The sequence below is a fragment of the Hypanus sabinus genome, chromosome 7 (assembly GCF_030144855.1).
Source record: "Hypanus sabinus isolate sHypSab1 chromosome 7, sHypSab1.hap1, whole genome shotgun sequence".
Lineage (NCBI taxonomy): Eukaryota > Metazoa > Chordata > Chondrichthyes > Myliobatiformes > Dasyatidae > Hypanus > Hypanus sabinus.
The window spans coordinates 32,747,554-32,770,181 of record NC_082712.1 but is presented as its reverse complement, the minus strand read 5'-3'; the positions used below and the strand labels follow the sequence as shown (position 1 = coordinate 32,770,181).

At 39.1% G+C, this 22,628-nt stretch overlaps 1 protein-coding gene across 7 annotated transcripts in view; it reads right to left on the bottom strand.

Annotated features, from left to right (window-relative positions):
* Positions 1–22,628, bottom strand: part of erbin (erbb2 interacting protein) — a 221,013-nt gene that overhangs the window by 94,338 nt on the left and 104,047 nt on the right. For all 7 annotated transcript variants that reach the window (XM_059974399.1, XM_059974400.1, XM_059974398.1 and 4 more), the window contains 3 exons: positions 12,546–12,624; positions 11,099–11,188; positions 1,524–1,580 (listed from right to left, as the gene is read on the bottom strand). In XM_059974399.1, the coding sequence (XP_059830382.1) occupies positions 1,524–1,580; positions 11,099–11,188; positions 12,546–12,624 (226 nt within the window). The remainder of the gene's footprint in view (positions 1–1,523; positions 1,581–11,098; positions 11,189–12,545; positions 12,625–22,628) is intronic.

Below are 22,628 nucleotides of genomic sequence, written 5' to 3'. Positions count from 1 at the left end.
AGCAAGATGGCTTGTTCGAGATCAGGGGAACTTTCATCCAAAATGGCAGCCAAATTTACTTTACCACTGACTGTAAAATCTGGGCCACTGAACCAACAGACAATGGGTTTCTCATCTAAATGGAATACTCAGATGATATGTTATTAACTTTATAGGAAGACTGTTAATGAACAGAGTAAGATAAATGTTATGTTAGTTTAAACTAGAGCATAGAAATCTTACCATGAGCATCTAATCACATCACTTGGAACTAATAGAGTGACAAAGTATGGCCTACACCAACCATCAAGTACCCATCCAGATCAACTCCCTCCCCCCTTGCCCAGACTATTTAACCACACCTTAAACAATTTACCAATGTCCAATTAACCTAGCAACCCACATATCGCTTGCTTGTGGGAAGATACTGGGGCACCCAAAGGATACCCACATGTTCACAGGGAGAAATGCAAACTCTCCACAAACAGCCGATCGAAACCAGGACACAGCGCAATGAAGCAGCAGCTCTCTGAGCTTTGATATAATATGTCTTCAATAATGCAAACCCAAACCATAGCCACATTTGCTGGATGAGAAGCCAGTGAATTTTTCATTTTTGCTGATTTAAGTATCAAAATTAACCAGGAAAGCAGAATAAATCCCACTCTCTTTAAAAAAAGGAAAGCAACATTGTTAACAAAAATGTGGATATTGCTCCTGTCTGACATCACATCTGAAAGGCAAAGGACCAACCTGTCTTGATCATGGTATTAAACTGGACAGTCAACTTTAATTACGAGCTTATTGTGTTATGAGAATTTGTTATGAGGAATAAACCGTTTAGCCCCTTAGGCAACAGAACATCCATCCAACCCTTACACAGCAAAACCCATAAGTTGTCTTAGGCCAGTCACAAAGAATCTAAACAAACATTTGAAGTCACATGCTGTGCTACATGAAAAATACTGTAATGGGTGCCTTCAGCCCGTGGAGTAGACTATGACAAAGCAGTACCCTGCATGTAACCAAGCTGCACTTGGCACAAAAGGGAGTGGGGTTTGCATTTTACAGAAAGAATGGAACAGCAAGCAACTTTCATCAACTGAAAATGCAAATCACATCTGTTGAGTAGAGAGCCTTGTGTTGCTGACAACATTACACAAGCACATTCTTAGTGCTAAAGTAGCCTGCTTTGCAAACAACTTAATAAGTAAGTGCAAAGGAAAGTGGATTGTAATTAAATTTGGCTGTGAACTAGCAAAACACTGTATGAGTAACTTTACTGAACTATCAAGAACAAACCACAGTTCCAAGCATTCGGAAATACAACCAGACTGGGGTTCAGCAACTCCATATTGTTCCATTTCATTCAAAACCAATTTTAACATAGATACTTATTGTTATTTTGCTTGGATAGCTCAGGCCTGACATCAAAAGCTTTGACCACTCAGAGCAACTGGAACAACAAGTTACAGATGATAACTAAATTAATATTACTCCACATTGACCCATGATTTCTATATTAAGTATGGAATTGTTCTTACTTTGGAAGCATCTTGAGTTGATTTTCTCGCAGCTCCAATATCTCCAGTTTAGTTAATCTGAAAAATAAAGTGGAAAACAGTTAAATACCACTCGTTTATAATGGTGCAAGGCACTGAGAAAATACTAATATTTTCTAATGCAGAACCAGGAATGTAAAATAAACACGTGGAACAACATTAACGACACACACTGCCAAAGCCCTCCCACCATTAAGCAATCTACAAGGGACACTCCCACAAGAAAGCAGAACCACCATCAAGGATTCCCACTATCCAGGCCATGCTCTCTTCTTGCTGCTGCCATCAGGGAGGAGGTACAGGATCCCCCGGTCCCGCACCACCAGGTTCAGGAATACAGTTGGCCCTCCTTATCCGTGGGGGATTGGTTCCGGGACCCCCCCCCCCCCCCCCGTGGATACCAAAAAACGCGGATGCTCAAGTCCCTTATTTAACCTGTCTCACTGTGCTGGTCTTTAGGACCCAGTGGAACCCCGGACTTTATTTATCAGTGCAGTGGGCATCAGGACCCGGCGGTGCAGCTCTGAATCCGCAGTGTTTCTGTTCACGAAAATAATCACGGTCACGACTGAAAATAAGTGGAAGTAATAAAGCGATCGGAAAGAGGTGAAATGCCATCGGTCATTGGAAAAGCGTTAGGCTATAGTCGGTCAACGATCGGAACAATTTTAATGGAGCATGTGAAAGGCCCTGCCCCAATGAAAGCTACAATTATTACTAAGCAACACAGTAGTTTAATTATTGAAATACGTATGTTTCCTAGGTGTTTTATATGCATAGAAAGGTAAAATATGTACTATATACTAAAAAAAATGTTTGACTGACGCTAAATAATACCGGATGTACCTGTTCCAACTTCAAATCTGACTTAAAGACGAATTCAGGAATGGAACTCAGTCATAACCCAAGGACTGCCTGTACTTTTAAATCATCTCTAGATTACTTATAATACCTAATACAATGTAAATGCTATGTAAATAGTTGTTATATTGTATTGTTTAGGGAATAATGACCAGAAAAAACAGTCTGTACATGCTCAAACAACGAGTGCTGGAGAGAGAAATTCCGGGTTTTCCCGATCCGCGGTTGGTTGAATCCACGCATGCAGAATCCGCAGATAAGAAGGGCCGACTGCACTTATTACCCTTCAATCATCAGGTTCCTGAACCAGCATGGATAACTTCACTCACTTCCAAACTCAACTCATTCCACAACCCATGGACTCAACTTCAAGGACTCTACAACTCATGTTCTCAATGCTATTTATTTATTTACTTATTTTTTTTTAATTCACACAGTTTACCAACTTTTGCACATCGGTTGTTTGTCCATCTTTGTATGTAGGTTTTCCACTGATTCAATTGTATTTTTCTGTTCCACTGTGAATTTAAGAAAATCTCCAAGTAGTATATGGAGACTTATACTTTGATAATACATTTACCTTTGACCTTTGAAAGATACACAAGTTAAGTAGAAGTCAGGGAAGGAAGGAAGGTCAACAACCTCTTATTGATGAGATGGGTACACAAGTGACATTTCACAAAATGAAAACTGATTAGGAGGCAGGTAGAATAGGAAAAAGTGTTTGAGGAATGGAAAAACTGAAATAGCGAAGGATTGGGAAGGCTGGGATCATTGAGATTTCAGAATTTCAAATGGTCTTTACAGAAAACTGAATAGAGAGAGGCAGAAAGTTTGAATTAATTGGAGCAAAAGCCAGATGCAAGATGAACAATTGGGATTGGTCTGAGGGGTAAAGTTTCTTTCTCCATTATACTACTTAGAGATTTCCTTAAATTCACAGTGGAGCAGAAAAACACAATTGAATCAGTGGAAAAACTACATACAAAGATGGACAAACAACCAACGTGCAAAAGGTGGTAAACTGTGTGAATAAAAAAAAATCCAATGATTTGCACAATGAGAAAAGCATTTCTTTGTTTAGAGATGCAGTACGGTAACAGGCCCTTATGGCCAAATGAACCCGCACCATCAAATTACAGCCATTTGACCAATTAATCTTCTAATCTGTATATCCTGGGAGAGTGGGAGGACACCAGTGCACCCAGAAGAATTCCGTGGGTCACAGGAGCCTAAGGCAGAGAGGACAAGGTAAGAGAAAAACAAAAAGCAAGCGGAATTAGAAAAGTGAAAATTAGATGTTTTTGGCCATGGCTGCAAGATCCCAGGTAACCAGGTTCAGCAAAAGGTCAAAAGGGGAAAGAAACAGAAGTAGAAGGTTGTGAATATTTCCAGTATTAAGTTAGAGAAGCAATGGTAGAAGCTGCATTGTAAAACGATGCACATTAATAGTCACTGAAAGACTAAGACAGAAAAAGAGATGGGAATCATAAAGATTGAGAAGTTACTTAAAGGCAAAATGCATGGCATTAGATCAGACAACGAATAAATGGACAAATGAATAAACAGATGGCTTAGGGTTTCAAAGAATGTGATTGTGGTATGATCAAGAAAAGTCCAGTTCATTAACTTTGTATTTCCTACTTTTCAAGTGTATGGATCCCGCAAGTTATTCCTTACTGGCCCTCCCACATTGCCAAATGCTTCTTGACTCTTGGGAGACAATCAACCAGATCAAATAAGACATTATAATTACAGTGGGAAATTGAACACCAAGTTGCCAATTTCACAAATGTTAAAATAAATGCAGACTTATTTTACCAGGACAAAAATAAAACAACCCAAATAGAAATGCTAAAGTTCAGAAACTACTTTAAACACAAGATATTCTGCAGATGCTGGAAATGCAGAGTAACAGGCACAAAGTGCCGGAAGAAATCAGCAAGTCCAGGCAACATCTGCAAAAAGAATAAAGAGTTGAGGTTTCAGCTCAAGATGCTTTCCATAGATGCTGCCTGACCTCCTGAGATCCTCCAACAGATTGTGTGTGTGTTGTTCAGAATCCATTTTCTTTGGTCTGCCTCAAGATTGAGATTTATTTCCAGTTTTAAAGAACATAAATACATCACAGCCCAATAGTATCAGCACAAAATGGAATTTCAGTAGAAGATACACTGCACAGTAACACAGCTGGTATGCTGACAGAAGTTTTTACTTTACAACATCTTTAGTTAAACCCAGATACAATTTACCTGTTTCAGGTAACTAGCACCTAACAACAGCCTTTCATAAATTCACCACGAAAGTCCAAGTGGAAGCACTGATACACTAGACATTTTAAACTTCAAAAAAGTTTCATAATAGACCCTTGAAGCTTAGTAACAAATGCAGAGGTATTTTTACAAACAAATCAGTACCCATATGCAACTTATTAAGGGAGGGTGTCACAATAGTGCAGAATAAAAATCTACAGCTATTCCAAATAAATTATACATGTATGCTCTGGGAGAACCAAAAATAATTATTAGCCAAGCCTACATAATTTATAACTTGACCCAAAGCAAATAAAGGTTGCTGTCCTTAGTAAATCCAATCAAAATTTGTGGAATTAAGTAACATACCAACAGTTCATTTAATGAACTTCAACATCTCAAAAGGCAAATATAGACCAAATGAACAACTTCTGAAATTCATCTATTTTTAGCAAATTTATTGTAGGATGTAGTATGCCTATAGAGATATACCAGTTGTATACCTATAAATAATTCAGTTTTGACCCTTCCCTTTCTTATAGGGAACACACAGCATTTTGAATGCAATGTTCAATTCTACTGCATTACCATCAAGTACATTCAGTGGGCTTCTACAGGGTCCCATTTCCCCAGCTATGTGTGTTGAACGTCAATGATATATACTTGTATTTATGTATCATAGTTTGTAAGCTTATGAATAAGCTCAAACTTTAAAATGTGATTTATAAAGATTCAAGCTGGAGTCAGAGGCAGTTGCTCCTAAGTCACTGAGTGCTGTTTTTGAGATTGCTCTACGAGAAGAAATCATGTCCTGGGTGCTGAGGGCTCTTAATAATGGGTGTCACCTTCTTGAGTTACCACTGCTTGATGACGTCCTAAATGGTGGGGAGAGCTGCGCTTGTAATTGAGCTGGCTGCGTCCACGACACACTGCAATCTCTTGTGATCCCGTGCACTGAAGACTCCACACCCTGTTGACTTGCAGCCAATCAGAATGCTCTAAAATTAGTAAGATTCCTTGATAGGAACATTTTGGCAAATGGAATTCAGTCCAGAAGCTAAGAGGCAATACATTGGGAATAGCAAACAAGGAAAGGGAATGCCTAATAAAATGTTGGCTTGGACAGTGTTGATGACCCAGGGGATCTTAGACTGCATGTCCCCAAATGGTTTACTATTGCAGCATGTACTAAGATACAGAAAAAAGCTTTGTTTTGCATGCTCCCAAGATAGAAGTACAATATGGTTGGACAAAAGGAAAAGCAATTAACACAACATGCTTTCTATGGTGCATCTATAAACATTAATGAAGGTCATCAGAAACATGCTGATTTTTCTTAGCCTTCTGAGGAAGTAGAGGTGCTGTTGTGCTTCCTACATAGTTGGACTAGGACAAGATATCAGCGATACCTTGAGGGCTATGTGGTAAGGAAATTCTAGGCAGTTTCTAAAGTAGGTTACATGGTTGGCTAACATTGCAGGCCGAGGGGCCTGTAATGCGCCATAGATGTCTATGTTCTATATATGAATCTATGAATCTCCACTTCAATACCATTGATGAAGGCAAGGGCATGTACCCCACAGCACTTCCTGGTGAACGGCCAACTCTTCTATTTCACTAATATTGAGAGAAACGGTGTTATCTTGACACCATGCTACTCGGCAAAATATCTCCTTCCTGTGCTCCTCGTCATTGTCTAAGATGTGGCCCAGTACAGTGGCATCATCTGCAAAGTTGTAGATGGAGCTGCAGCAGAATCTGGCTGCAGAGCTCTGAGTGTATAGGCAGTAAAGAAAGAGGCTGAAAACAGTGTTGAGGATAATCACAGTGGATGTGTCACTGCTTCTCTTGACTGACTGTGGATTGCTGGTCCAGAAGGTAAGAATCCAGTTGCAGAGAGAGTCCAAGGTTGAAGAGTCGAAGATGTGCTTGTCTGTTGCAGGCAGAGTGCCGTCAATAAACTGGAGTCTCACGTAGGTGTCTTGGTTATCCAGACACCTCAGGGCACGAGGACAGGTACAAGAAGAGGCATGAGGAAGCCACATATGTGATGCTTATTAACTGAGCCATCAATTACAAGAGCAGAAAGCCTGCTGGAAATTTATTGAAGCTTGTACAAGTTCCAATATGATGGTGTGGTAACTCTAGCACAAGGGAGATTTACAAGTTAACACCAGTTGTGGAGAATGACTTGTCACAGAGTTAAAGAGAGAGCATGGAAATAGGTCTTTTAGCCCAACCATCAACCATTCATTTACCCTAATCCTAAATTATTTTCATACTTCCCACCTCCTCTTCAGCACCCCTAAATTGTAGCACTCAATGATACACCAAGGGTAATTTGCAGTGGCTAATTAACCTATAGCTTACATGCCTTTGCAAAGGGGAGGAAATTGGAACCCCAAAGGAAACACACGTAGTCACAAGAAGAACTGGCAAACACCACACAGCAGCACCCAAGGTCAAGTCTGAACTTGGGCGTTGGAACAAAAACTTCCAGGGAAGATTTAAACTGATGTGTACAAAATTATGAACAGACTTGGTCAAGTGAAAAGAGGATCTATCGTGCCACTTAGAGTGGTCAACAATAGCTGGGAGCAGTGAGTGGTAGCATTTTTAAGATAATTGGTTAGAGGACCAGTGGTGGCTGAGGAAAACATTTTTCATACAAGTATAGAATCCGGAATGCCCCATGCTAAATCAACTCCTGGGTAAACGGAGGTTCCCTAACAAGTGGGGCTTGAAACGAGGTGGGAAATAAATTAGCCCAAATTGCTGTTTTACCAGTCTAACAACCCTCTGTCATGAATGCTTGTGATCCATAAAGGGAAAGAGGCTGATAATATGGGCTGAGTGTGTGACCTAAATGGGAATTAAGGCCAAACACTAAAACTGGTACACTAATGTCAGATAGGGTCTGGAATCAACCCTTGATGAAAGAACCAACACAGGCTTCATCCTCAGCAATCAAACTATTAATAATGTGTTCATTCATGACAATGATAAGATAGAATAATATACTATTAGATCTTGAGATTGGGGGCAGAAATCGAATTATGTGTCTGAGTAATGTATCAAATGATTTCAGACTGAAAGCTTTGCCGTCGTGCTTTTGGACGCGTGGATGAGCTCACTAAAACATTTGGAAGTTAGACTCGTGAAGCATGATAATTTATCATTTGACTAATTTTTAAAATTTTGCCAATGAAACTTGAGCCAATTCTTCTACATTCATCGTCAAAGTTCAAGTTCATTGTCATCAAACGTAGACATGCATACCACCAAACGAAACAACGTTCCTCCAGACCAAGATGCAGAACAGGACATAACTCATTCACAACATTTAAAGTAATATTATCACAAATGATAAAGTATAATCCAGAAAATTGACAGTGCAAGTTAAGAATTGTTTACTTAACAGTAGAACGCTACTAGCACTTCATATGTAGTGAGACCTAAGTGGTGGTAGGGAATTCACTAGTCTCATGGCTTGGGGAAGAAGCAATTTCACATCCTAGCAGTCCTTGTCCTAATGCTATGGTGCCTCCTACCTGATGGTAGAGGGTTAAAGATTATGGGATGGATCCTTGACAATGCCAAGGACCCTCCATTTGCAACATTCCCAATAACCATCTCAAATGAGTGGAAGAGAGACTATTCATTACAAACAGCAATATATCATAATATCTTTAATAAAGTCATTGATATGAATTATTAACAGCCAGTCTCTGGAGTATCCTTCCACAGCCTCAAATAGGTTTGTACAGCTGTTTCCAATACCAGCATTTCCACCCACTATAAATTACTGATCTAATCCTAAACAAATATTCATTTAGCATTCAGTACATATAGAAGGCTTTAATTTTCATTACTTTAGTGATAGCATGCTGAACACAACAAACTGCATTATCTTCTACAGAGGGAGCAAACCATCTTCACTGCTGCTGCTTGGCAGTATGAAAGGGGGATCTGATACTTCCCTGCAAATACAGGGAAAGTCACAAAATCACACGCATTTCCATGAATGCTTTCCAACACACACACACACGAGATCTGAAAATTATGATGGAAGAAAGAGGAAAACGCATAGTTTAATAAAACTATTTTTGTCAATGTTCATGCTTAAGGAAACAATTCCTCACAGTAGGATCACCTAAGGAACACTTTTGAGACAACAAACTGTCAAAAACAGAGCCCTGGTTGCTACATTTAGTTGGCACTTGAACATAGCTAACCCTATCCCTACGCATCTACAGGCAGGAAATAAAAAGAACCACTGTGTGCACGATGCCATGCACAGTGTGAACACCACTCTCCTCCTTTGGTCCTCAAACTGCAGAAAATGCACGCACAATGCTGTTGCTGTGATGCAATCTTCCCCCCCCCCACCCCCAAGAGAATTTAAGGTCACTGTTCTTGTCAGTAACAACATATTCTGTTCGTTAGTAGGTGAACTTATAGAAATCACTAGAAATTAGCCAAGTAACTTACACTCCATTTATTAAAAACACACCTTTCACTCCCTGCCAACCAGTTCCATGGTAAAAAGAAACTTGCTTCTTTTTAGGTTGCTGTTTTACTGTACACCATATGATTTCATTTGTATGAGCGTCCAAATATATATATGTTATCAGCTTTGCAGAAGATTCCAGTTATAAAGCCACTATAAACTTGTTTATCACTTGAATTTTCTGCTCCATAGATAATCTAAACAGAGCATCAAGCCTCCAAATCTTTTCCAATGACGCTCAAGATAAGCCCGCAGAATATTACATCTTCGAGTTCAACACAGGGTTGAACTGTTTCAAACAAATAAATCATTGTATTTCCATTTGTACACCCACCAGGTCCACCCTCTTATCGCGTTACCATACTTATTGCAAAACATCTTTATCTGCTCTGTTACTGAATTTCTCCTGCTAAGCATGGACCTCCTTTCCCCTGCAGCTCTGTTGAGAACTTGTTAATCTGAACCATCAAATCTGCTCTTCTTTCCAACAGAACGATCCTGCTGAATGTGCTTTATTGTGACTTCTTGTAGCATTGGATGCAGTTCTGTTCATGAAAACAGTGCGTAATCAGATTTTTAAGTGGTACAGGCCTGTTTTCTATAACTGCCCATATTATATTGGTCTACATGCTTGCTACAATTCTTTAATTTCACTAAATATTTAACTGAACACTCCTCATAACTAATAGAATATATAATGCATCCAGTCAGTAACGATTACCACAAAGCAGGTTGTAACTATCATCTTGTAAAATGTTTTAAAAATACACGGGAGAAGTTGTGCAAAGTTGAATTTCCATAAATCAAAAATCTTAACCTGGGAAGCCCCAATATTTGCTTCGCGCTGACTACTATGTTACCAAAGACTGAAAAATTAATTTTCTTAAACAAGCAATTCAAATTTTTGATATATGATTTTCTTAAAAACAGATTTGCCAGCCAGTTACAACAAAACCTGTGACTTAATATCAGCTATAATCAAGATTATGACAAGAATGTGGTTGCCATGTTTAGTAAGTTTAGAGATGACACTAAAACTCATGACATAGCAGACAATAATGGTTTATCTGGGATTACAACAGGACTAGGACTTAGGTCAACTGGGAAGTGGGCCAAGGAATGGCAGATGGAATTTAACTCAAGTGTGAACTGCTGCATTTTGGCAAGTTAAACCAGGGCAGGGCTTGCACATTAAATTACAGGCTCTGGAGAGCGTAGTAGAACAGAATCACTGAAGAATCTGAGAATCCTGTCATTGATTTTATAGTTTGACCTTCCAAAGTGCATCTTCTCACACTTTTCCAGGCTGAACTCCATCTGCCACTTCTCAACAAACAGCAATTTTAGGAAGAAAGGAATGTTAGAGAGAAGCTATAGATGCCAAAATCTGGAGAAAAAAGCAAAAGCCAGTGGAGGAACTCGGTAAGTTAGGAAGCATCCATGGAGGCAAAGGGATAGTTGATATTTTGGTTTAAGAACTTGCACCAAGACCTTAAAGTTAATTTTTCCCTCTTCACAGATGTGGTTCGTTTCCAGTATTTTCTGGTTTTGTTTTATATTTCCTGCATTAAGCAGACTTGATTTTCATTATTGCTGATTTCACTGCCACGCTCAGGACTGTGTCGACGTCAAAGTTCTCCCTCTGCTCTCTGGCACCATAACCATTTCACTTCGCACACACTCTGTGGTTTCCATTTGCTTTCTTGTATCTCTAACTTATGCCCAACTCTGGCCTCAACCTATCATGGATATTCAACTCTTTAATCCAAACCTTTCCCCACCTAAAAAGGGACCAGAAAAGGGGTGTTTAACCTGAAGCATCAACTTCCTTCCCATTCCTTAGATACTGACCTGCTGCGTGTTTCCAGTACTTTCTGTTTTTATTTTGTTTTTAAAACAAACAAATCACTCAGGGAATAAATTAACTTGCTTACCTTCCAAAATTTGCTGGCAAAAACTCCAAAAAGGCATCATTTAGATAAAGCTGTGTCAGACTCAATAACTGTGTGAAGCCATCAGGAAGCCTAGAAGAGATACAGACAACCGAAAACTTTAATTTCTTAGATGATACTCAGGGATACAAGGTATGAATTTTTTAAAAAAACATTCAACAAAAGGGATCAATTTTAAAACCATGGTTTAATATAACACTTGTGTACATGCCTGACATTAATGTTTGAAATCCCAACCAAAATTACGCACAACTTTAGTTCAAGTACTTGGAACATGTAATGATTTGAAGCAGGAAATTTTTGCTTCAATTGTGTGAATAATGAAAACAAATGAAAACAACTCCTTACAGAAGAGCACTGGAACTGAACTCTGACCTTCAGAATGTCCTGAGCTGAAAGAGTTGTGCTAACCATTCGGGTACTGTGGCACCCAACAATGTTGCCTCTGTAAGTACTTCGGCAGACATGCGTCTCTTTATGAAGGTGCTAAATCTCTCCCAGATCTCTACATTTTTCGTAAATACTGGCACCTGCACCCAATTATTGATTTACAATTATCTAGCACAACTTCCAAATGAACTGCTACTCTCTTCTAAAATATTGGATCTTACACCTTTAACTTTCATAATCAAACTGCTTTTTAAATATGCACATATAATACCCCTTTATTCACCTAGTAGTATATTTCTTTTTTTTTGCAAATTGTACACACTTCACTTTTGATATTCATGAATTCTTTATTAACTCCGGCCTTAACACAGAATTTTAAATCATCTTAGTCTTGGATCTGGTTATCTATGAAAGCAGACTTTGAACTAGATTTTTTCTCTCCATCTTTCATCTGAAGATACCCCAATTCACCTTTTGTTACCTTTTCTGTCCAGTGAATCCCTCACCTAACTAATCTAATTTTATCCAATCAAACAGCTCAGGCTCGATCTCATTGTTCCTTTCCAAGCTTTTCCTTTTGAAAAAAGGAAACATTAAATTCAAACATATAGATCTATGATTCAGAACTGGATGTAAAAACCTTACCATATTCCATAAATGTTATGCTTGCACTGCCTTTAACTCTAAAATTCAAACTCAGCATTACATAATCATCAATGGAGATCAATAAAGTGTGAAAAGCAATTCCACAAACAAAATCAATTTTCCATGTATGTGCAGAATAGCATTTATAAAGGAATATAAATAGTACCCTTCTTCATTTTCATATCACATCCTGCAGTGTGACTTTTACTTTATCCTGAGAATAGCAAGCAGCACATTAAATAGGTGCCAAGTAAACGGATCAGGGTGTAAGAAACCAACATGACTTCAAAGCAAATGACCAGCTTTGCCAAGCTCCATGCCAGCATGAAATAAAATGCCAATGCACATGCTATTCAAATGTATTGACAGGAGGAAAGCACAAAAGGAAACTTACTTTGAAATAGGGTTTACACTGGCTTCAACAACAGAGAGGACCTTGCAGTTTTTGATATTTTCTGGAAATTCTTGAATTCCTGAAAAAGAAAAGAGATTTATTTATTAGCAGCTGTCACTGTTTTACCTGCTAAATAAATGTAAATTAAAAGGAAATGTGACAGTATACTGCCCATGGAAATTCACTCCATAGTTAAATGACAGAAGACCTTTTATGCTTCGTCTATATATCGTTTCAGTTTTATAAATCAGAGCCATATCTGTACATTAAAAACACTACAAAATTTACTGAGTTGCAAGTCTAATAAGCTGTTGTCACATTGTTCTTACTATCATGCACACTGAGTTTGTTCTTTCGGCAAACAGTATAAAATAAACGGATATTATTACGTAAAGAAACAAGCTTGCTGCTGGTTTCAGTGAAATAATGAAGTTCCATTTAGAATGTAATGGTCTTTTAAGATTGGTTCTTCAATAAATCTGATGACTCACTCCATTGTGTTGCATGAAAATTCACATCATACAGTACAGACGTTATTAACTCTGTACAGTTTTGTGTGTCCCAACCAAATGTCATCTCATAAAATTTATTACCATGTTTCAACATACTTTGCCCATTCTTCAGCTTGTTTGGAAATGAGCAAAAAAAAAACAAACACACAAAACTAAAAAACACAAAATGCTGGCAGAACTCAGCAGGCCAGACAGCATCTATGGGAGGAGGTAGTGATGACGTTTCAGCCTGAAACGTTGTCAGTACCTCCTCCCATAGATGCTGTCTGGCCTGCTGAATTCTGCCAGCATTTTGTGTTTTTTATTTATTTCCAGCATCTGCAGATTCACGTGTTGCCTTTAAACACACAAAACTATATTAATACACACACAATGCTGGAGGAACTCAGCAGGCCAGGCAGCATCTATGGAAAAAAGTAAACAGTTGACTCTTCAGGCCAAGACCCAAAACGCCAACTGTTTACTCTTTTCCATATATCCCTCCTAGCCGGCTGTGCTCCTCCAGCATTGTATGTGTGTGATGCTTTGATTTTCAACAACTGCAGATGTTCTCTTGTTTGTGATTAGACAAACTACATTTCCTGACTCAGGAGCATTAAAGTATTACCCATTAAAATATATTCCAGCTATACATCATTGAAATATGATCACCAATGCTATTTGACTTATGGTGTCTAAACCCTTTTTTTTATTAAATGACATGGAATTTTAAGATTACTGGGGTAAAGAGAAAATAAATTTCTCTTTTAAGCATTGACATTTTTAATGATTAGTTCTGGATTTCAGACTCCTCCCCCGCCCCAACAAATTCTTAGCATTGTAAGAATTGTAACAACCCCAATTTCCCCTCAGCTGCTGGTTCTACATTCTGATGGATATGAACAATACTTTAAGCCAGTCACAAGGGCTCCCAACCTTTTATATGCCCTGGAGCCTTATCAGGAAGGCCTGAAATAAAAGAAATATTTTTTTCAGTCTGCCACAACAATCGTTATCTTGTATTAGTGTTATACTGCAGCATTCCACCAGCACACGGTATGACAAACTGTACAGGGACAGCTTCCAGGTAATCATAGCAGCTCGCTCAAATTAGGTTACTTGAAACACATTCACACCATACTACCTTTGATTTAACAAATGGAGGTCAGAATTAAGGTACATCAATGTAGGGTGGTGAATGCTATTAAGCGTAATGGATTTTATTTCAAACATTGAAAGACAGGAACTGAAAGACCGTAAGACCATGAGATATAAGAGTAGAATTAGGCCATTTGGCCCACTGAGTCTGCTCTGCCATTTCATCATGGCTGATCCAATTCCCTCTCAGCTCCAATCTCCTGCTTTCTCCCCAAACCCCCTCATGCCCTGACAAGTCAAGAATCTATCAACTTCTGCTTTAAATTTACATAAAGACTCGGCCTTTTCATTAGGATATAACGTAAAAAGGATCTGTCCCAACACAGACTGGCAACCAACCAGAAAAGGCCCCCTTTATTCCCACTCTTTGCCTCCAGTCAATCAACCACTGCTTTATCCATGCTAGAATCTTTCCTGTAATACCACTGGCTTGTAGCTTGTTAAGCAGCCTCATGTTTGGCACCTTGTCAAAAGCCTTCTGAAAATCCAAGTACACAACATCAACCGATTCTCCTTTGTCTAACCTGCTTGTTATTTCTTCAAAGAATTCAACAGATTTCCCAGGTAAGATTTTCCCTTAAGGAAACCTTGCTATGGCCTATTTTATCATGTGCCTCCAAGTACCCCGAGAACTCATCCTGAATAATTGACTCCAACATCTTCCTAACCACTGAGGTCAGACTAACTAGCCTACAGTTTCCTTTCTTCTGCCTCTCTCCCTTCTTGAAGAGGAGAGTGACATTTACAATTTTCCAGACTTCTGGAACCATTCCAGAATCTAGTGATTCTTGCAAGATCATTACTAATGACTCCAAAATCTCTTCAACCACCTCTTTCGGAACTGGGGCATATGTCATCTGGTCCAGATGACTTATCTACCTCCAGGCATTTACTTTACCAAGAACCTTCTCTCTAGTTATGGTAACTTCACACACTTCAAGACCTGACACCTGTAACTTCCACCATACTGCTCGTGTCTTCCACAGTGAAGATTGATGCAAAATTCTTAATTCAGTTTGTCTGCCATTTCCTTGTTTCCTCCATTACTACCTCTCCAGCATCGTTTTACAGTCATCTCTCTTTTACACTGTGTACCTGAAGAAACTTTGGGTATCCTCTTTAATATTATTGGCTAACTTCCCTTTGTATTTCATCTTTACTTTCTTAATGGGTTTTTTTAGTTTGTCTTCTGTTGTTTTTTTTAAAAAAAAATTCCAATCCTCTAACTTTCCATTAATTTTTGCCCTCCTTGGCTTTTATGTTGGCTTTGACTTCTCTTGGTAGCCATGGTTGTGTTGCCTTTCCTTTGAACTATTTCTTCCTCTTTGGGATGTGTACATCTTGTGCTTTCCAAATTGCTTCTAGAAATTCCAACTGTTACTGCTCTGCCATCATCCCTGCCTGTGTTCTTTTCCAATCAATTCTGGCCAACTCCTCTTTCATGCCTCTGTAATTCCCTTTACTTCACTGTAATACTGATACATCTGCTTTTAGCTTCTCCTCAAATTTTAGGGTGAAATTGATCATGTTATGATCACTTGCTCTCTAATCAATTCTGGTTCACAGCACAACAGTCAATCCAGAATAGCTGACCCCCTAGTGAGCTCAACCACGAGCTGTTCTACAAAGCCACCTTATAGGCACTAGAGAAATTCCCCTTCTGGGAATCCAGCACCAATCCAATTTTCCCAATCTACCTGCATATTGAAGTTACACATGAGCATTGCTCCTGTTGTAACTTGTAGGCCACGTTTGGGAGTCCATATACAACTTCCACTAGGGTCTTTTTACCCTTACAATTTCTTAGCTCTATCCACAATGATTCATCACCTTCCAACCCTATGTCACCATTTTCTAATGATTTTATTTTTTTTAAACCAAAAGAGCAACACACCCCTTTGCCTTCCTACAATGGACATTAAGCTCCCAGCTTTAATCTTCTTTCAGCCATGACTCAGTGATCTGTGCTGCAATTTCATCTACCTTATTTTGTATACAGGTGCCCCCCGCTTTACGGATGTTCACTTTACACCACTTCACTTTTACAAAAGACCTACATTAGTAACCCGCTTTCGCATTACAAAGAGAATTTTCGTTTTTACGAAAATGTTTCCCATATAAATTAATGGTTCATTGCTTTACGCCATTTTGGTTTAAGAAAGGTTTCATAGGAATGCTCTACCTTTGTGGGGGTGGGGGGGGGGAACACCTGTACTGCATGCATCCAAATATAGCACCTTCAGTCCTCTATTCATGCTTGACGATTTTGTCCGCCCTTTAGGCAAATCATCCCGCTGACTGCAATTTTGCCCTATCGACAGCCTCTGATACACAGGCCCTCTACCCAAAGCAGCCTCACTTCACAGACTGTGCCCAATTCATTTCAATTCTATTATTAAATCTGACAGAAATCTTACTCAAAATTACAGCATACAAGTTGGTTCAGCAGAGAACACAATTACCACAACTAACCTTAAATCCTTGCCCAGATCAACAATGTAGCAGTTCAGCTTTAAGAACAATCAGGAAAACTGAAGAAACCATCGGAAATGATATGACACCATGTTCTCAGACCTCCACACATCAACCAGCCATGGAATGAAACTAAGAGCCTGCAAGCTTGTGTTTTTTTTAAATCTGAAGCACTAACCATAAAAGTGACAACACAACCAGATTTGAACAAAGAGATCTTGCAGATACTAGAAATCCAGAGTAACACACACAAAATGCTGGAGGAACTCAGCAGGTCATCCATGGAAAAGAATAAACAGTCGACGTTTCGAACTGACACTTGTGCCCTGAAGGGTCTCAGCCCGAAATGTCAACAGATTTTAATACGTCTTCTGCCCATGCTCACAGCCCCCCACTGGGTTAAAGTTAATTGGCATTAATTGGTCAGTTATTAAAGTGGACAGATTAATAGCAGATGGCCTTTAATCCTGCTAGAACGAGATAATGCACTTCAGGAGGATTGATAAAGCAGGGCATATCTTGTGAATGGAATAGCCCTAAGTAGTACTGAGGAGCAGAGGGATCTCTGACAAGCATGTCAAAGGATCCTTGATAGTGAGTGACAGCACAGGTAGAAAGGAGAGCTTATTAAAATAGACACCCAAACACATTTTATTAGCATGGAGATTTTGGTGCAGCTTTATTAACCATTTGTTAAGGCCAGAGTGATTTCACTGGAGGGTACAGAGAGAATTCAGCAGAATATTGCTTCCTCAATTATGAATGGAGACTCAATAGTCAATTAATAATAAACCCTCAGTAGTCTGGGGGTTTATTTTCTGAACAGCATAGGAATAACCTGATAGAAGCACACAAAGTTAGAGAGGAATGGATCTGTTAAACAGTAGGAAACATTTTCCCACAGTAGAGGTGTCCGGGTCTAGAAGGTACAGGCTTAGGGCAAGGAACCAAGGGTATATTACCCCCACCCAGGAGGTAATTGGTATTTACAACCCATATGCGGATGGTTTGATGGAGGTAGAAACTTAACATTTATGAGCCAGCTATATGAATACTCAAAGTGTAGAAGGCCAAATGACAGTAAATGGAGTTAGCATCTTTGGTTACTTGATCACCATTGATGTGGTTGGACAAAAGACCCTTTTTCTCCATGGTACTGTAAACCAAGGAGCTTAAAATCCTCTGACCAAGTGAAGAATGAAACTTGTGTATATTCCGAAACTAGAATGTAACTCATCCCATTTTAGTAAATATAATCATTCCAGTTATAAATTCTAGTCCAGATTCAGGGTGCTAGTCCTTGAATAAAATGACATACTTTATTGATAAGTACAGAAAGACCATTTGGCCCTTTAAGCCTGTACCACAAACATGTTACTATAAAGAATAATTTTCTATAAAGCTATTAATTCCTTCAGCTGAACTATAATGAATTACACCGTACAGTTCAATATAAAGATGAACACATTTCTAATTTACAAATCTGATACCCTGAAGTGTTTCAGTTTCTGTAAATTTCCTTGAAGGGATGTTCTGCTCTTCAAATAGCTGAGGTTTAAAGTATAATCCAATTAAGATCTAGACAAAAGATGCTAAACTGTTGTTCAGGTCAGTCTATGGTGCAACAAAGAACCTGGACATCTCATCACAAACAAGAGAAAATCTGCAGATGTTGGAAATCCGAGCACACGCACATAATGCTGGAGAAACTCAGCAGGCCAGGCAGCATCTATGGAAAAGAGTACAGTTGATGGTTTTGGCCAAAACCCTTCAGCATTTCAGACTTCCTCCAGCATTCTGTGTGTATAACCTAAACATCTTTCATGTTTGTTAAAAAAAAGGACTTCTCTATCCATCTTGGAAGCTTCAATTCTTAAAATGATTGCCAACTAGCTGTATTGCATCATTCACAAATTCCCTGACAATACTGTAATGTTTCTTATTTTCGGGATATTAGAGAAAAAAATATAGAACATACATAACTAATATTCCAGAATAAATAATTTCTCCTTTCCAAATTAGATTTTGAACTAATAAGGACAGAAGTTTGAAGGGATATACACAGTCAAGTTAAAAGCATATTTATAGGTAACATTTAAATCACAATCACTGCTGTAATTCAAATAAAAGCATTAACATTTGCACATTTTATCTAAATTAATCCAGTAATTTATTCAAGATCAGTTCGCAAATAAACAAGATTTTTCTTCACAATGTTTTTTATATAACGAGATTCAAATTATCACCATAACCCATATTTTTCTTCATAACTCTCAGAAAGATTCAAAACCAAATATTTTTACTCCACGGTGGGCCAGGCCCTTCAAAATGCTACAGATGTAACACTCAGGAAGTGAACTCCGATCAAACAGAATATTTTTACTGTTTAATCCCTCTAGTATTTATAGCTCAAGCCCAAACAATCTGCATTCCAGATTTCTTAGGCCATGCAACTTTACATTAATGCACTTGCCGCCCTGAATTTGATCCTCCTTATCCCACCTTTTATTTTCATTTTCATTTTCCATCAGCACTGTTCCTCCTACTTCTGTCCCCTCACCTTGCCTTATCCATTGCTCCCACCTTTTTCCATCCTCCTTGCTCCATGCATCATAATCCCCAGTGCAACAGAGATAAGAGATTCTGCAGATGCTGAAAATCTTCCACTACATTGAGAAAGCATTTGGAATGGTGAATCAGGGCAGAAGCCAGAGACAAGTATGGAACAGATTGTGTTAGGCAACAACAGACACAAAAGGAACTCAGCAGGTCAGGCAGCAACTTTAGAACGGAATAAACAGTCCATTTGTCGGGCCTAGACCTTACATCGGGATTGGAGAGGAAAGAGGCAGAAGCCAGAATGAGATGGAGCAAGGTAGCAGGTGACAGATAAGAATGGATGGGGGTGGGGGGGGGGGTGAAGGTGGGAGGAGTATGATGTGAGAATCTAGGTCCTGATAGGTGCCAATAAAGTGTTGAATGATGAATCTGATGGGAGAATACAGTGGACCGTGTCTTCTCATTTACCCTTGTCGCCTTTCCAAGAAACAAAAATGAGAAGTGGGGGGAGGGGTGAAGGAAACGAGAGAATGGATTATGGGCTAGAAAAGAAGCATGCTGAATGAAAACCAATTATTAGCCAGCGATGGACACCATGGCTTCAGAGACGTTGTCAAAAAAACCTTGGTGGTCTAAGGCATAAAAGCATTCATCCTTCACGACCACGCGGTGACCACTAAATTGTGGTCAAGACAAAGTAAGTAAGAAAAAGGCAAGTAAAAAAGTGTAACAAGAGGTTATAGGAAGTGCATATGGTGAAAAACACAACGCATTTGTAAGTCTTTTAAGCCACTAAATAGTTTAATCTGGTAAGAACTTTGCTTAAATATTTTGAGCTAAAACTGCTGCTAAGAAATCATCTGTGCTTGCAATGCACGGTTACAGGAATCAACAATGCACTCCCAGCAGTGCTACAGAGTTCAGCTGTACTACTTCACTAGAAACAAACAGAGGTGTGTCAGCATGGTAAATATACAATACGTGCTTTGCATGCAGATATACCAAAAATAAAATCCATTAGGGTTGCATGAGAAAGTTGAGAGGAAATGACTTGCACAGGTCTGTAAGGGTCAAAATTAATATTTTCAAAATGCTGTCCGGTAGACAAAATATAGTTGGATTCAAGTGTGGTCAAGTAAGCCACAGCTGAAGAATAAACACAGGAAAAAGGATTATTTTTAAGGAAGGGTTCCAAAACACATCAATAAGAAAATCACATGTTTGAACCGGGCTGTAAAAAATCAAGCTGGGGTTCCCAGGTTGGAACCAATGAAAATTCGCAGTTCAGGCAACGATACGTTCAGGGTGAGGAGCAACTTTGAAACACCTACAGTGAATTGAAATAGGAAATCACACCATCCAGCTTCACATTATACCCTACTATCAGTGGTCATTAAGGGAGTAGAAAAAGGGAGAAATTAGAGTATTTTGCTTCATTTAGAGATACACCAGGATAACAGGCCTGACAAGTCCACAAATCCGTTACACTCATGTAACCAACATACTAACTCGTACATCTTTGGGAAGAGATTGGGACACCTGCAGGAAACTCACATGGCCACGAGGAGAATGTGCAAACTCCTTACAAACAGCAGTGGAGCGGACTCTGGTCTTTATATTGAAGTGGTATGAAAGGAGGACGAAATTACATTGATCTGCAGTGGGTGAAAAACAGTAACAGGCATCTTTTTTCCCCCTTTGGTGGGCTGGGGAATGAGAAAAGTATAAGAAATTGGGGTTTGTAAGAACTGTAGGAAATTCTGCCAAGCTGCAGACTAAACAATAATAAATTATAGTTGTGCAGGGTGCCAGAGAGATGACATTTTCTGCTCTGTGTCAACTTAAGGTCAGTATCAGTAATGTAGGCAAAACTAAAGCCTTAAAGACAATATGTCATCAAGATCAGCCAAATCTAATTGGCTGTGCTTGAAACAAAACTTTTTAAATCAGCATATTCTCTTTGGCAAACTTGAGCCCTTCCACTTGACTAAATGCAATGGCTGTTTATGTAGAGCTGAGAAACAGAAATCATGGATAAAAATTCAACTAAATTCAGTGGGAAGAGAGGAGGATGCAAAGAGCTTTAAAGGAAATGTAAACACACCAAATCGTCAGAATTTCCAAATGTGCGAGACCATCTACTTCAGTGAACAAAACAGAAAAGCTTTCCATTTGTTTAAAAGGGGAGAAATTGAGTAATGTTCAAAGGAACCCAAGTGGGTCACCAAAGGCCAGCATACAAGTGGAGAAAGCATTTAGGTGGACAAATGGTATCAGGAAATAGGAATAAAGATGCTTTACTGCAATTGTACAGGGCATTAGTTAGACTATACCAAGCACCCTCTCTATGGTTTTAGTCTCCATCACTAAAAATATACTGAAGCTGATCTCAAGAAAGTGCAGAAAAGATTCATTATACTTTCATGTCTGCTGAGTTTACCATGATACAGGGAGATCAAGTAAAATTGAACTGCATGCTTTGGAATCAGAATGCAACATCACTAGAATATGCCATGAAATTTGTTGTTTTGCAACAGTAGATTGCAATACTGTGCAAAAGCCTTAGGGACCTGCAAAAAATACGTAAAGCAAAGGTGCTTTCAAAAAATAAACACATCATAAAATTTACTGTAACAGTGAAAACAATCAAAATTTGGTGTGACCATCCCTTGCCTTTAAAACAGCATAAATTCTGATCGGTACACCACCGTGCATTTTAATAAGAGAGTCAGCTGGTAGGTTTTCCCAAGCATCTTGCAGATCTTGCCACAGTTCTTCTGCAGACTTTGGCTGTCTTGCTCACTTCTATCTCTCCAGGTAATCCCAGACTGCCTGGATGACATTGAGATCAGGATTCCGTGGAGCCCATACCTTCTGTTGCAGAACTCCTTGTTCTTCTTTACACTGAAGACAGTTCTTTATGACCTTGGCCATGTGCCTGTGCCAGTCATCCTGCTGCAGAATGAAGTTGGAACAGATCAGACAAATTCCTGACGGTATTATGTAATGGATGAGAATCTGCTTATATTTTTCAGCATTGAGGATTCCATTAATACTGACCAGATTACCAACTCCATTTGCAGAAATACAGCCCAAAACCTGTAGGGAACCTCCATCATCTTTCACGATTGGCTGCAGACACTCATCCACATAGCGCTTTCCAACAGACAAACCGTCTCCTGTTTGAGCCAAAAATTTAAAGTTTTGTCTTGTCAGTCTAGAGCACATTCTGGCACTGTTCAGCACCCAGTCCTTGCGTTTTTGCGTGTAGGTGGCTTTGCTCCCACTGCAGAGAAATGGCACTTTGGCAGCAACTCTTCCATGAAGACCATCTCTGTCAAGACTTCTCCGGACTGTAGAGGGGTGTACATGGGTTCCAATGGTTTCTGAGAGTTCAGAGCTG